The 12,805-nt window shown below is 46.2% G+C and overlaps 1 protein-coding gene across 8 annotated transcripts in view; it reads right to left on the bottom strand.

Annotated features, from left to right (window-relative positions):
• The window catches only part of NTRK2 (neurotrophic receptor tyrosine kinase 2), a 206,705-nt gene extending 196,272 nt beyond the window's left edge, over window positions 1-10,433 (bottom strand). For 3 of the 8 annotated variants that reach the window (XR_012649128.1, XM_075021592.1, XM_075021593.1), the window contains exon 1: window positions 9,774-10,427. Coding sequence is in view for 7 of the 8 variants with exons in the window: in XM_075021592.1 (XP_074877693.1) it covers window positions 9,774-9,982 (209 nt within the window). In the remaining variant the exon portion in view is untranslated. Of the gene's footprint in view, window positions 1-9,773 lie in introns of all 8 variants that reach the window. The other 5 variants (XM_075021589.1, XM_075021590.1, XM_075021591.1 and 2 more) reach the window with 3 other exon arrangements.
• Between the last annotated feature and the right edge of the window lie 2,372 nt (window positions 10,434-12,805).

Below are 12,805 nucleotides of genomic sequence, written 5' to 3'. Positions count from 1 at the left end.
CCTTCCCATAAGCCAGCAAAAATTTTCCTTCTTCTGTTTTTATTTAAGTCTTGAAAGTCTACATATGGTCATAATCTCTACACTTTTTCTCTGCAATTACTACATAAAGAACCCAACTGGTAGATGTTTTTTCCATTCTTCAAATGATACCATCTGCTGCCATGGTTCACAATTGATTTCCTAGCCTCTTTCCCAAGACCTGTGAAACATCTTGTGTAGCCCTGACTACCGATCTGTGTCTTCTCCAAGACATATTTTGTCTTTTAATGGAAGACATACATAAATACATCTTTGCATTATGGTACCAAAGCATTCCAAAAGGGTTATGGGTTGTGTTTTTCACCTTCCATGATGTTGACTCTCTTAATGTTTATCTCACTATTCTAGGCCCAGAACAGACTGCCTCCTTCTGTATGTCAACACCAATCTTACCATTTATATTTAACCAATGCATTTTTCAGGGAGCATTTCAACAGCATTAAAATTGCTTTTTGCTAAAGTCTTTCAGAGGCACTTTTCACTCTTACACATTTATGTGCGCTTCACAGTTCCCTATTTCACTTTCTTTTATCACATTTATTTCCATTCTGTTCTCTGTCCTATATAGTCCATTTCTCCTCATTTTAATTGGCCAATCTTTTGAATTTATAGCTTCTTCCATTAGCATTCCTAAAAAAAGCACTTTCTCTTCACTGGAGGAATCCTGTTCTTCACTTAATAAAAGTATTTTCTTACTTTCACTGCATATATTAGCATGATGATGTGTTTATTACAGTATCTGCACATTTGTCAGTATCCAGAGTATTTCTAATATTTATGCTGACTGCCACATTGCTGCCACTGTTTCCATAACTTTAAACATTCCTGTACTTAGCCTGTTTGATTTTTGCAATGGTACATGCAGACAAGCATCCTGTGTCTGTCTTTCAGGTTTCTCTTGGTATTTCTGTTTGTTCTGCTGCCTGACACAAACCTATTGCCTCTTCTAGAGTGAGATCAACTTTACTTAAAATCCCACCCACAGATGTCTTTACTGTTATACTTTAGGAAAATATAGTCTTTTGTAAGCATTTATTTTCCATTTTAACATAATTTCAAGTCTTAGATCACCTTCTCTACCATTTTCCCTTCAAACTAAAGTCTCACCATGCACGTACCTCTTTCATGAGGTGACACCTTTTGCTACAGTAGTCTTCAAACTTTTTCACTATTTCTGCAAAGCTGCCTTCTCCTTACCCACTACTACTTTCAAAGCATTCTTCATTAACCTTTACAACCTTTGTCCCTGCCACCGCATATGCAAAAGAGTAGTATTTCTCTCATCTGCCAGCCTGTTTCTCCTTACGGTTCTCATGACCACGTCACACCGCTGCACACACCTTTCAGCACTGCTCCGACTTACACACCTTTGCAGCATTCCCCCCGCCCCAGGGTGTGTGTGGGTGAAGGTGAAGTGTTCCCCTGCAATTATACAAGATTGAGCAGACATTTCGATGATACCTCCAACTGTTAGGACTCTCACTTCCCAAACCTTTCATTTCAGATACTCACTGTGAAGAGCAAAACTGCTTCAAGTTGAACTGTTCATTAAAAGCTGTAAGAATATGCAGAAGTCCTCCACAGCAGGCGAAAGCTATGCATACAACCAGACCAAGCAAACAGAAGGAACAACTGCCCTGTGTCTGTGCAGACAGGAATGACATGGAGGGTTAGGAGAAACGTTCAGGGCAGGGAAGATCGACAGTCTTTCTTCCACCCATGCCCACCTCCAGGACAAGTGGAATCTATCTGTTTCTGCAGCTGTGCCACCTGGGTCTATGTCCCCCAAATGACAAAGGCTCCAGGCAACAAGAGAGTCACTGTACACAAACATGGTCTGGGATCTGCAGTGATGTCTAGCGCAGAAGTAGTATCCAGCATTAATACTTTCTCTATTTAGGTGCCTTGATGTCACATGGATTTGTGCCAACTCCAAATATTTGTAAGTCTGTTTGAATCTTACATGAAAAGTTTAAAATGTTGTGTGTATGTATAAATGTGTGCAATACACAATCTTCAAAAGTTACTTATATTGCTACCACTCTAAACTGTAAAATACTTCAGCATATCCTTATGTACACCTACATAGTCAGTCTCATGAAGTCAATAGAACTGCTCCCAGCAGGAGAGTACAGCGTATGTGTTTACCAGGTAAGGATCATGGTATGCATAATGCGTTCCAAAACCTGTTCTAAAAATTAGGAAGACGCAAGACTGGAGGGAGGAGTAGGAGATGAATATGAAATAGACTATTGGGGCAGGGCAATTTTACCCTCCTAAACTAGACCCATATTCACCAAATAGATTCACCTGTTTAAGGGGGGGGGGGGGGGGGGGGCGGGGAAAGACATGTATGTGTGAAGTAGAAGAGACCACAGATTTGGAAGAAATGCTGGAAATAATGCTCCCATAGCATCCAGGGGTACCAGGTTCAATTCCTTCCTCTCCATAAGGGAATGTGATCCCAGTCTCTCAGAAGACACCATACTATAAAGCAACCTGAGAGAGGGCAGTCTCAACCTTACCTGTTTTTGCTGGTCTAATTTTTGCTGTAATTGAACACTCAGTGGAGCAGGAGCAGGACTTGGCTATCTCACTACACAAATAAGCATCACAGTCGCTTAGCAAAACAGAGTCTCCTGCTCTCTGACCCAAAAGCACATTTAAATACTCCAAGCCAAGTAAGGCGACTCAGACAGGAAGAACCGAGGCAAGCCCACATCTGTACGCCATACAGGACAGTAGTTAAGATGCTGACATGCAAGACCTTGGTTCAGACCCATGCTCTGCTTCAAGCAGAGCAGTTCCCCACATGGCTGCCAAAATGGTTCACCTGGGACCACAAAAACATCTTACTCCACAGTGTGACCCCACTCGCTAAAAGGAAGGTCTTGCTTTTTCCACTCAGCCCAGTGAACAAAGTCCCCAAAGTTTTCTTATACTCAGTGGAGAGAGAAGGGGACGCCTCTATCGGCTAATTTGCAGTAGGAACCTAATTTAGCCTCCTGAATCACTTCCTGGAAGAAGCGAGCTCCCCATTGCTGGCAGGAGAGTAGCCAGCTGAGTTAAGTGCCTTCACTACACAGTTCGTAGGGAGCTGCCAGATTTTAATGCTGAGGCCTGGGACAGTCCCAGACATGTTTAGCAAGTCCAGCGCATGACACCCGCAGCACGTGCTGTGAAATGTGTCCCAGTCCATGCCCAGTAAGCCTGACATGCCCAGTATGTGCACTTGATTTATCTGCATATGCTCACTGTGCCATCTGGCATTCAGAAAATCAGACAGTTGTTGCAAAAGAATGGGAAAATTCACATCTTATACCCTATTCATATGGAATATGGCATCTGATTGTGCAATGTGGGACATCCATGCTTTGCAAGATATCTGCTGAATACGGCCTTAATTATTTTTACACGTATGGTTAGGAAATAAAAAAGGTAAAAATAATTTCATTTAATTCTAAAGCTGGAAGATTTCTTTTGGGTTAACTGTCAAACCAAGAGGAAAAATGGGTAACTTGCCCAGCCCCAACTGCAGTTCTATCGACAGACTCTTCCATAAGGAGCTCAGAAGTGTTGCCATTTCCCTGCTTTTCTGTTTCAGCAGTGGACTAACTTTGATTAATGTACTGCCCCTATTTATACATCAGATAACTGTATACAGGGAACCATATATCCTCTTCTGTAGTGACTGGAGCTGCTACAGGTTCATTTCAATACAGATATATCTAAAACTTTGTAAAAGACCCTTCTAAAATACTCTGTCTCAGCTTCCTCTTGCCTCAACGTACTTAGTCCTCACACAGTAGGAAAATGCTTGAGATGCAAGAAAAGCTGCAAGTCAAAAACACATCAAAAAACGGAGCCACAGGCCCCTTCTCTTCCAAACTTAGGCAGAAAGACACTTGAATCAAAGTTCTTTTCATCCTTCGCGTATGTCCTCCAAACTACTCGACCCTGGTGAAACGCTAATTCCATCCAGTTTTGTCACCAACTTCAACAAAGCCAGAATCTCAGCCTCAGCTTTCTACTGAAATAAAAGGCTTCTAAGTACCTTGCTGGATCAGGACCAGCAGGCTTAGCAAAAGGCTGGTTCAAGTCGTGCCATTCAGAGATTACGGTCTCCTAAAGTGCCTCTGAAAATGCCTTGGGCCTTTGGCATGCCTTGTTCTACTTTCTCTCACTTCTGAAAAAAAATCTCATTTCTTCAGGCATTGCGTAAGAAGGAAAGAATATTGACCTGAAATCTGATCTTCAAGAATGTATCCTACTGATGACAACACAAGCCAGAAACAGGAATAGCTGAATTAGTATTAAATATATTTGAGTTTCAGCTATAACTTCTGTCAATGATCGACACTCAATGCAGGTCATTTTCTTCCAGGAAAATAAAAAAAAAAGCATATTCGCAGACATGGCATGGCTCCTTTCCCATAAGTCCATTATGATTGTGCAATGTTATGGTTAATAGTAGCTATGTAAGAAACAGGATCTCCATATGTGTATTTCAGGAGGGGGAGTTGTTTGGTTTGCTTTTTGCAGTTTCTGAAAACATACACTCACAATTGAACAGGAATTACTGTGTATCCTGATTGTATTTAATGTTAATAGCAGCTATGCATCTACATACATCTGGATGAAGAGATCTTAGCAAACACAAACAGCGTCCAGTAACAGAGCACATTCACATCCCAGGCAGTACAGGCTTTCAAACCTCTACAAACTTATTTCTCCATTTGAAATGCATTAAATCAATGAATTTATACAATCAGTGCTTCACTTTTTAAAGGACAGTTTTCAAAGAGAGGTTTTTCAGATGTAACAAGCTAAATATACATTTAACATCAGTACAGCACAGAGACAGTTTTAGAATCCTCTGCTCCATTTTTCATCTTTTATTACTCCTCATTACCTGCTACACTTATCCAGCTTGGGCAAGGATATTTCTATGTCCACCTTCACTGACATGTTAGACTTCCATGCAGTGACAGATGACAAATGCGGGAGAGAGAGAACTGCAATCCAAAAAGACGGGAGTGTTGAGGGGGGGGGGTCACTCTTACTTTAAAATTAAATCCAAAATGGAGAAATAAGACCCTTGTTTAGTTATGTAAAAGTTTTTGCTTTACAATCATTTGGGATTTAGAATCTTGCTAAGCTACTTTCTCCCTTACACTGTCAGCATAAAAATAATAAAGAAAAAATAGAACTTGAGAAATCTGGAAAATGCCATCCTAAAGATATCGCAGGCTGGACTGCCAGGCCCTCTGTTTTCTCATTAGTATGGAAAAAAGTGGAAGTTTCTTGAAAATAACATATTCAAGACCAAATCCTTGAATTCATACAAATAGCTTTCATTTTAGTACATAAATTCCAAACCTCTCTCAAAACTCTTGAGTGACCAAAGACATAGAGGGAGAGGCAGTGTTCTGCCAGCCCAACCAACGCTGAGTGCCTCCTGAAGGATGCTGCCCCCCTCCAGCATGAGCTGTTTCATCTCAGCCTGCCGGAGACAGTCCCAGTGGAGACCCTGAGGAGCCCCATCAGTCCTCATCAACCAGAAGGACAAGGACTAAACCAAGCCATCCAAAAGGTTTCCTGGGAGCAAAAAAAGAATGCCAGTATATACAAAACCCAATGCTTTGTGATATTTGGAGTATTTTTAGAGCCTAGAAGTCACAACACTGATTTTCGTAACGCTTACTTTCACCTCACCTTAACCAATTACCCAGATCTTTCAAGGAAGATTTAAAAAAAAAAAAAAGGATAAATTCCTAAAAGCAGCTATTATATCACCACTGTCCAAAACCCCTTTAATAATTTGTAGCCTGATGCCTCGTGTTTTATTATAAAATTCCAAGTCACCAGAAATAACTTTTCAATCCAGCCAAGCCATGCAATGCTGCACAGCCGAAAGTTGTTTTGAGGAGGAAGGGGCTGGGGGTCGAGGAGCCTTGTAGACAGTTTTATATTATATTAAACCTACAAAAGCCTAGAAATCTAAAATGAAAGAGACCCAAAATACCAACAGCTCTGAGCTTCATATGAATTTAAACATGTCTTTTTTTTTTAGCACAAGCTCACATGACTTGTTAAATAATTTACTCTATAAATTACTTATCCTCTTATTTATTAACAATTCTAGAGTGCTTTATATAACTGCATTAGAAATTTATTTTGTGGTTTTGAAATGTAAGCAATACACAATCACCTCTCCTTTAATAGGCAAGAGCTTAAAAATCACCTACTATTTTGTTGGCAAGCAGTTCTTCCTGAAATACACTAATTAATTTCAAACCTCATTCACCTGAATAATCACAAGTCAACATATTAATGACTTGATACCAGAACTGTGAAACTAGGCCGGGAATATACTTGCACTGCAAGAAGACACTTTGAAATCAAAGTCTTTGAAGAGTCATATACACTGAGATATACTAACAATACATTTCAGTTAATGAGAAACTATTAGACCGGTCCTTTTACAAGACCTCCTGAACACTTTAAAAATGACTCATTTACTATCCTATTAATATTTTTGCTTGAGTGATCTCGCCACTTATTTGCTATTGTGCCTACAATGCATGTATTTAACAATACTTACTCATTTTGCTCTCACCACTCTTGGTCCTTGGCTCGTAATGTGAGTTTCAGTGACTGATATCATGATTTTAATGCAGGATCTCACTCTGGAGCTCAATTTATCTCTAATAATATCAAAACTACCAAACAATTATCATGATTAAGCTCTGCTATGATAAGCGATTTTAGCACTGGCACAGGCTTTCCGTGTAAAGAGCAGCCCACATCAGCACCCTAGCCAACTGGACAAATCTAAAATCTTGTTAGAGACTTTTCAAAAATCTATCTTTTATTCACCCTAATAGAAAACTATGCAAAAACAACTAGGAAGGGAAAGAGTGAGGAAGACGACAAGAAAAGCACCAGGTATAAATACTCTTATGCCCTCCCACACCAAGTCTCAGCAGCTGCCCCTCAGAGGGCTGATGCAGAAGTGCTCTGGGTGTCTTTCTACTGCTCAGTAGATTTGGATGGGGGATCCCACCAGGAAGCATGAAATAGCTGGACCAGGTGGAGAGTGTTTATTAAGCTCTAAACTGCAATGTACCTACGGGCCAAAACAGAGCTAAAGTACCTGGGTATCAAGTGATGGAGGCTGCCCGACATGTGGGACTGCAGCTCTCTTATTCCTTCCAGCACCACCCCAGCTTTCTCTCCCACCTTTCGGAGCCAAGGGGAAGCCCTCGCTGCCCACTCGCATCCTGCCTGCTCGGTGCCATCCACCTGGCCCACAGCCAGCCCCTGGCACCACCACGGGTTTCATCACATGGTCACCCTAACCATGCAGTTATCCCACCACTCCCAGTGCATGGGGCCCAGGTGAGGATCCTGACCCAGCCCACGCTCCCCAGCGCCTGTGGGTGCTTTGCCTAGGACTGCGGGATCCACTCCTGTCAAAAGCGGGACTTAAGCAGCAAATGAAGGATTGGTTTCAACAGACACTCAGGAAATACATGGGAATAAATTACTAGAAATTAATTGTCTTATGCTCTTCTCACTCTTATTTACACCAAGTGTAATTCCACCAGAGACCAATGGAATTGTGCTCCTGTATCTATAGAGCACACAGAAGAAAAATCAGGCCTGAAGCTTCCCAAGTAAAACTCAATGCTCCAGCCTCTTAAATCCGTTTCTTAGCTAGAATACAGCAAGATGTGTGGTGTTAAAAAATGTTTCCACAATCTGTATCTACCATATTAGAACCGCTTCCCTACATAGTTACTGTTTACTGAGCTCCCACGATGAAATAAGGTGACAGCTACTGCAGTCCAATTTTTAATTTATGCCTATAAACTAATTAAAGGGCCTCTGTGTTTTATGTTAAAAGTACACATGAAAAGACCATCTTAAATACATGCAACAGCATCTCCTGAGAAATCCATGACTCAAAATTATTTTTAGATCACCAAACACAATGTGCAATGTCACAGAATGATACAGTAAAAACTGAAAAGAACTGTAAAGACAGTGATGCTCAAAAACCACAGGAAAATGAAAACCAAAAGCATCAATACAAAATTACTAGATACGTTTTAAGTTGATCATGGCTGGAATACATACTTACATATGTGTTTTCTCCTCTGGCCTTTTAAACAGTTTAAATTCTAGGGGAATATTGCTCCGCTACCTCCAAATTGAAAGTACCGGGTAATAAGGCTAGCAAAGACTATGAAAATGAGCAGAGATGCACAGCTCAAAGAAGGTTTTTTTTTTAATGAAGCAATCCACAGAATATTAAGCAAACATCTGAAACAATAACTGCTGTAACAACTCAGAAAGACTCCTTCTCTATGATAGGTCCTAAAAATCTATCAAAGGTAGGCCATATATGAGTAGTAGAGATGACTGCCTCCAGCTTTTTCCCCAAACACATGCAGGGAAATGCAGCAAATTGACTTCAGCAAACTGCAGAAAGATAGCCCAACGGCTAAAATTTAATCTAAAATCACACAGTATTTCATGGTGTTTTTACATTGTTTCTGAAGGAAACCTAAAAAGAGAAGAAGGATGGAGAATGCAAATAGTGAGAAATCTGTACAGATTTTGAGGAAAATATTCTGGTATCTTTTACATTAAATGCCATGGAAAACAATCCAGAAACAACAGGGACTGGGAAATACGGAGATGGACAAAACAGCCTGAGAAGGTTTTTCTCCTCAGATCTATCATCTACGAGTCCATTATCCAAAATTTTTTTGCTCAGCAAAAGCCTTTGCAGCTTTTGTCAGGCAACGTATGTGGACACCAGAGTACAGAGCTGTGAAACGATGCAGGATTGAACACGAAAGCTACAGAACTCTCTCACCCAGTATCGTTTTGCAGGCAAACGAGGATGGAAGCAACACATGAGTAAGAGGGGGGGGGAACTTTTTGCACCTTTCTCACTATTAACGATGGTTTCCTAATCCTCTAGCACTCTAGCACTGAGAGACAGCACAATGCTCATTCCTCTGCAGACTTAGTATTTTCTTCTCCCAGCCACCTTACTGAGAAGGGCAAAGCAGGCTCGCATGCTTATGGCCAGGGCGAGGAAGATAGTTTGCTGTTCCTTCCACCAGAATCTGCCGCATCCTCTTCTTTTTTTTTTGTTTTGTTTTGTTTTTGTTTTGCTTTGTTTTAATAGAAAAAGAGTATAGGAGAGATCTGGGGGAGAGGGAGAAGCCACCCACCAAAACTCTCGGTTCGCAGGAATAAACTGAGGGAGCGAAAGTAAAAGAATAAATAGAATAGTCCCCCCACCACCCCCGCCCCGTCCTTCCAGACCCGCTGCCGCCGCAGGGGTGAGGTCCGGGCGGTGCTCGCCCCGGGGCCGGGGCCGGCAGCCCAGCGCGCCGTCCCGCTCCCCGGCTGCCCCGCGGTCCCGCCGCGGCCGGCGGCGACCCCCGCGCTCCGCCCGCCCCGCTCCCCGGGCACCGCATCGCGGGCAATCAGGCTCCACCATCTAAACGGGCTCGCAGCGGTATGTCTGGGGAGTCGCGCCCGAATTAAACCACAGCGGGCTTTCCGGCTTCCAGCCGCCGCCTCTGCCCGCGGGAGCAAGTGCCCCTCGGCGCGGGTAAGTTCCCCGCCGCCCGCCGCCCCCTCCCGCGGCGCCCCTCGGCCGCTCCGTCCCGCCGCCCCCCGCGCCCGGGCCGGGCCCGGGCCGTACTCACATCTCGGTGACATTGTCGCCCTCGGCGCTCCGCTGCGGCACGGGGAAGGAGGCGATGCCCGGCGCCGGCTCCGCGCACCAGATCCGCCAGGAGCTGCAGCGGCAGGACGCGGGGCAGCCCAGCGCGCCCCGCCAGCAGCCCAGCACCAGGCAGCACAAGCCCCACAGCCGCGCCAGGCCGGGCCCCGGCCTCCGCCGCCAGGACACCATGCCGCCCGCCCTCACTCCAGCGCTGCCCCGACGGCCTCCTCCTCCTCCTCCTGCTGCCGCTGCCGCCGCCGCCGCTGCCGGGGCGCACGCCCGGAGGGTGCGCAGCCTTCCGCGCCGCGGGCGGGCACCCCGCGGCCGGGGCTCACATGGGCGCGCCGCAGCCTCAGCCGCAGCCGCCCCGCCGCGCTGCCCGCCCCGGGGGCTCCGCGGGGCGGCGGGAGCCGGGGCCGGGCGCTGCGGCGGCGGCGGCGGAGAGGGGCGAGCGGGACCGCCGGAGCGGCGCGGCGCGGCGCGGCACCTGCCCCCGGCCCCGCGGGCGGGCGGACAGCGGCGCCGCCTGCCCCCGCGGCGGCTCCCGATGATGCTGCAAAACGCGCGGAGCGGCGGGGGCAGGTGGCGGAGGCTGCGCTCCTACCTGCGGGGGCTCGGGCGGCCGCTGCCCGCCGGAGGGAGGGAGGGAGAGAGGGCGGGCGGGCGGGCGGGGACGGAGGGAGGCGCAGCCCGCGGCAGCGGCGGCGGGGCTCTGGGCGCCGTGCTCGCCGCTTTACGCACCGTCTCCTCCTCCCTCCAGCTGATAATAAAGCAGCCCCGGCTCCTGCTCCAGCCCAAGCCGGGGAGCTGCCGGCAAAGTGACGTGGGGCTGACGCAAAGAGGGGCAGAAACTCCACAAAATGAGCCTGAAATCCACACTCACACAGGGAAAAAAAAAAAAAAAAAAAAATAGCGCCAGCAAGGGAGGGAGGAGGGGGGAGGGGGAGGGAAGGGAAGGGAAGGGAGGGTGCCGAAGCGGAGATACCAGCAGGCAGTAGGCGCCTGAGCCTTCAGACGCATAGACACACATACACGCACAGGCACACACATACACGGACACCACAGGCGCACACGCGGGCGCACCCCGCGGGACGGGGAGGGCCCCGCCGCCAGTGCCGGCTGTCCGCCCCGCCGGGCGGACGGGGACCCCTTGCCGAGGGGCGCCGGGCATTCCCGCCGGCGCGGGATCTCGCCATCGGGTAGTAAACGGGGATGCTGTAAGAGCCCCGGGAGGCGACGGATGAGCGGCCCTAAACCGCCGTGTTCTCTCCCCAAAACGCCTCGTCCTTCCCTTAACGGCTCCGCGGCCGGGGCCGCCTTGCGTTCCCTTCCCCCCCCGCCGCACTCCCACCCCCGGGGTGCGGGTTTTCCGCAGCGGTGCCGGCGCGCGGAGCCCGCCGCAGTGCCCGCCGCTGGGCGCTCCGCAGGCGCCACCGCGCGTCCCGCCGCCGCCCTGCACCGCGCCCCGCGGGGAGACCCTGCGCCGGTTCCTGCGGGGACGGACGGACGGACGGACGGACGGAGGGGCTGCAGTTAGCGTGGGGGGCTAATGAACCCCCGACCGCCCTATGGACCAGTACAGTGCCCGCTTTTTTTTTCTTGGGGGAGGGGGCGCGGAGGCGGGCAAGGAGTTACCGTTTCCGTGCATCGAGGCTGAGGCAAGCCTGACTTGTGTATGTGTATCACACATTCGCAGGTGCCAAGGGCGGCTGATCTGGGAAATGGGGCTTAACAATGATGTCCATCCCTCGCCGTTTCTGACGCTGTGTTCCCTCTGTCCTGGTAAATGACAGGCAGTCCTTGCTCGGTGTTGGCAGGCTGTTTACTTACCTCGGTACCATTATGTCCGAAGATGGTGACGGTCCTTTCTCATCTAATTACCTGAGCGGATTATTTTGAAATGAGTAAATCAGGGTGAATTGAAGAAAGAAAGGTTGCAGATTTTTTGTTACAAAGGTACATAACAAGTAGTCAATACACTATTAGACAGTGCTCAGGAATCAATTTCACCTGGCACTTATTAATTGAAAGCACACTCCGTTCTTTTTGCATTTGCTCAAGCTACAGAAAAATCCAGCTCTTACTGCGTGCATTCATAGGCCTGGCATAGTCACAGGCAGGGTGGGTTTTGCTTTCAAAGTGCATCCTACTAAGAAGGTCATAGTCATACCTAGCTGAAACACTGATTTATACCTCCCTATAAGGCAATGAGTGAAATCGAGGTACAGAGACATAATTGAAAATATTGTCCATCGTGCTATCATATTTAAACCAAATTTATTTGAAATTTAGGTAAAATTGTTACATAGATACAATTCTTCTACTCGGGATGTATCTTCTCCTTACCAAGTTCAGCACTTTGTCCTTTCTAAATAAAACACAAGGAAGATCAAGAGAGTTCCAAGGAATAACAAAGCCACATGATGCAGCATAAAACCATGGAAGGACCATCAAAAATATCATTCAAGTACAAGGCATTTTGTCTACAAGTAATACAAAATCAGAAAAAAGGGCACTAATAGCTTTAAAATAAAATATTTCTCTAAACAGAAATATTTATAGAAGGAAAGCAAGTAAGATAAAAATTTCATGGAACAATTTTCTAGAGGCAAAACAGTTTGGGATTTTTAAAGGATTTGGAGGAAAGTGCTTAAGAGAAAAAGAGAAACAGAAGAATTAATAGCATAAACTGCAATATGATTCCATTTTCAAAAAACCTTGAGAAAGGTCTTTAATGCAGGACAGAATTAAAATTTTGAAACCCTGGAAGTTGCTGCAAAACCTGCATTACTGTTCTCCAGCCAAGTCTGCTTACAACTTTGAAAAATATGCTTAATTACCCATCTCTCTCCTAGACAAACGCAAAGGCATCAGCTCATTAAGGCAATAAATACAATACTCCTAGTGATTTTATGACAATATGCTCACAGTTGTCTAATCATATATGGGCACATACCAGAATTTATTTCTTCACAGACATCTTATGTCTCTATTTTCTGTGATTCTGGGAAA

Source organism: Buteo buteo, chromosome Z, assembly GCF_964188355.1.
Source record: "Buteo buteo chromosome Z, bButBut1.hap1.1, whole genome shotgun sequence".
Classification (NCBI taxonomy): domain Eukaryota; kingdom Metazoa; phylum Chordata; class Aves; order Accipitriformes; family Accipitridae; genus Buteo; species Buteo buteo.
This window is presented reverse-complemented; position numbering and strand designations above follow the sequence as displayed.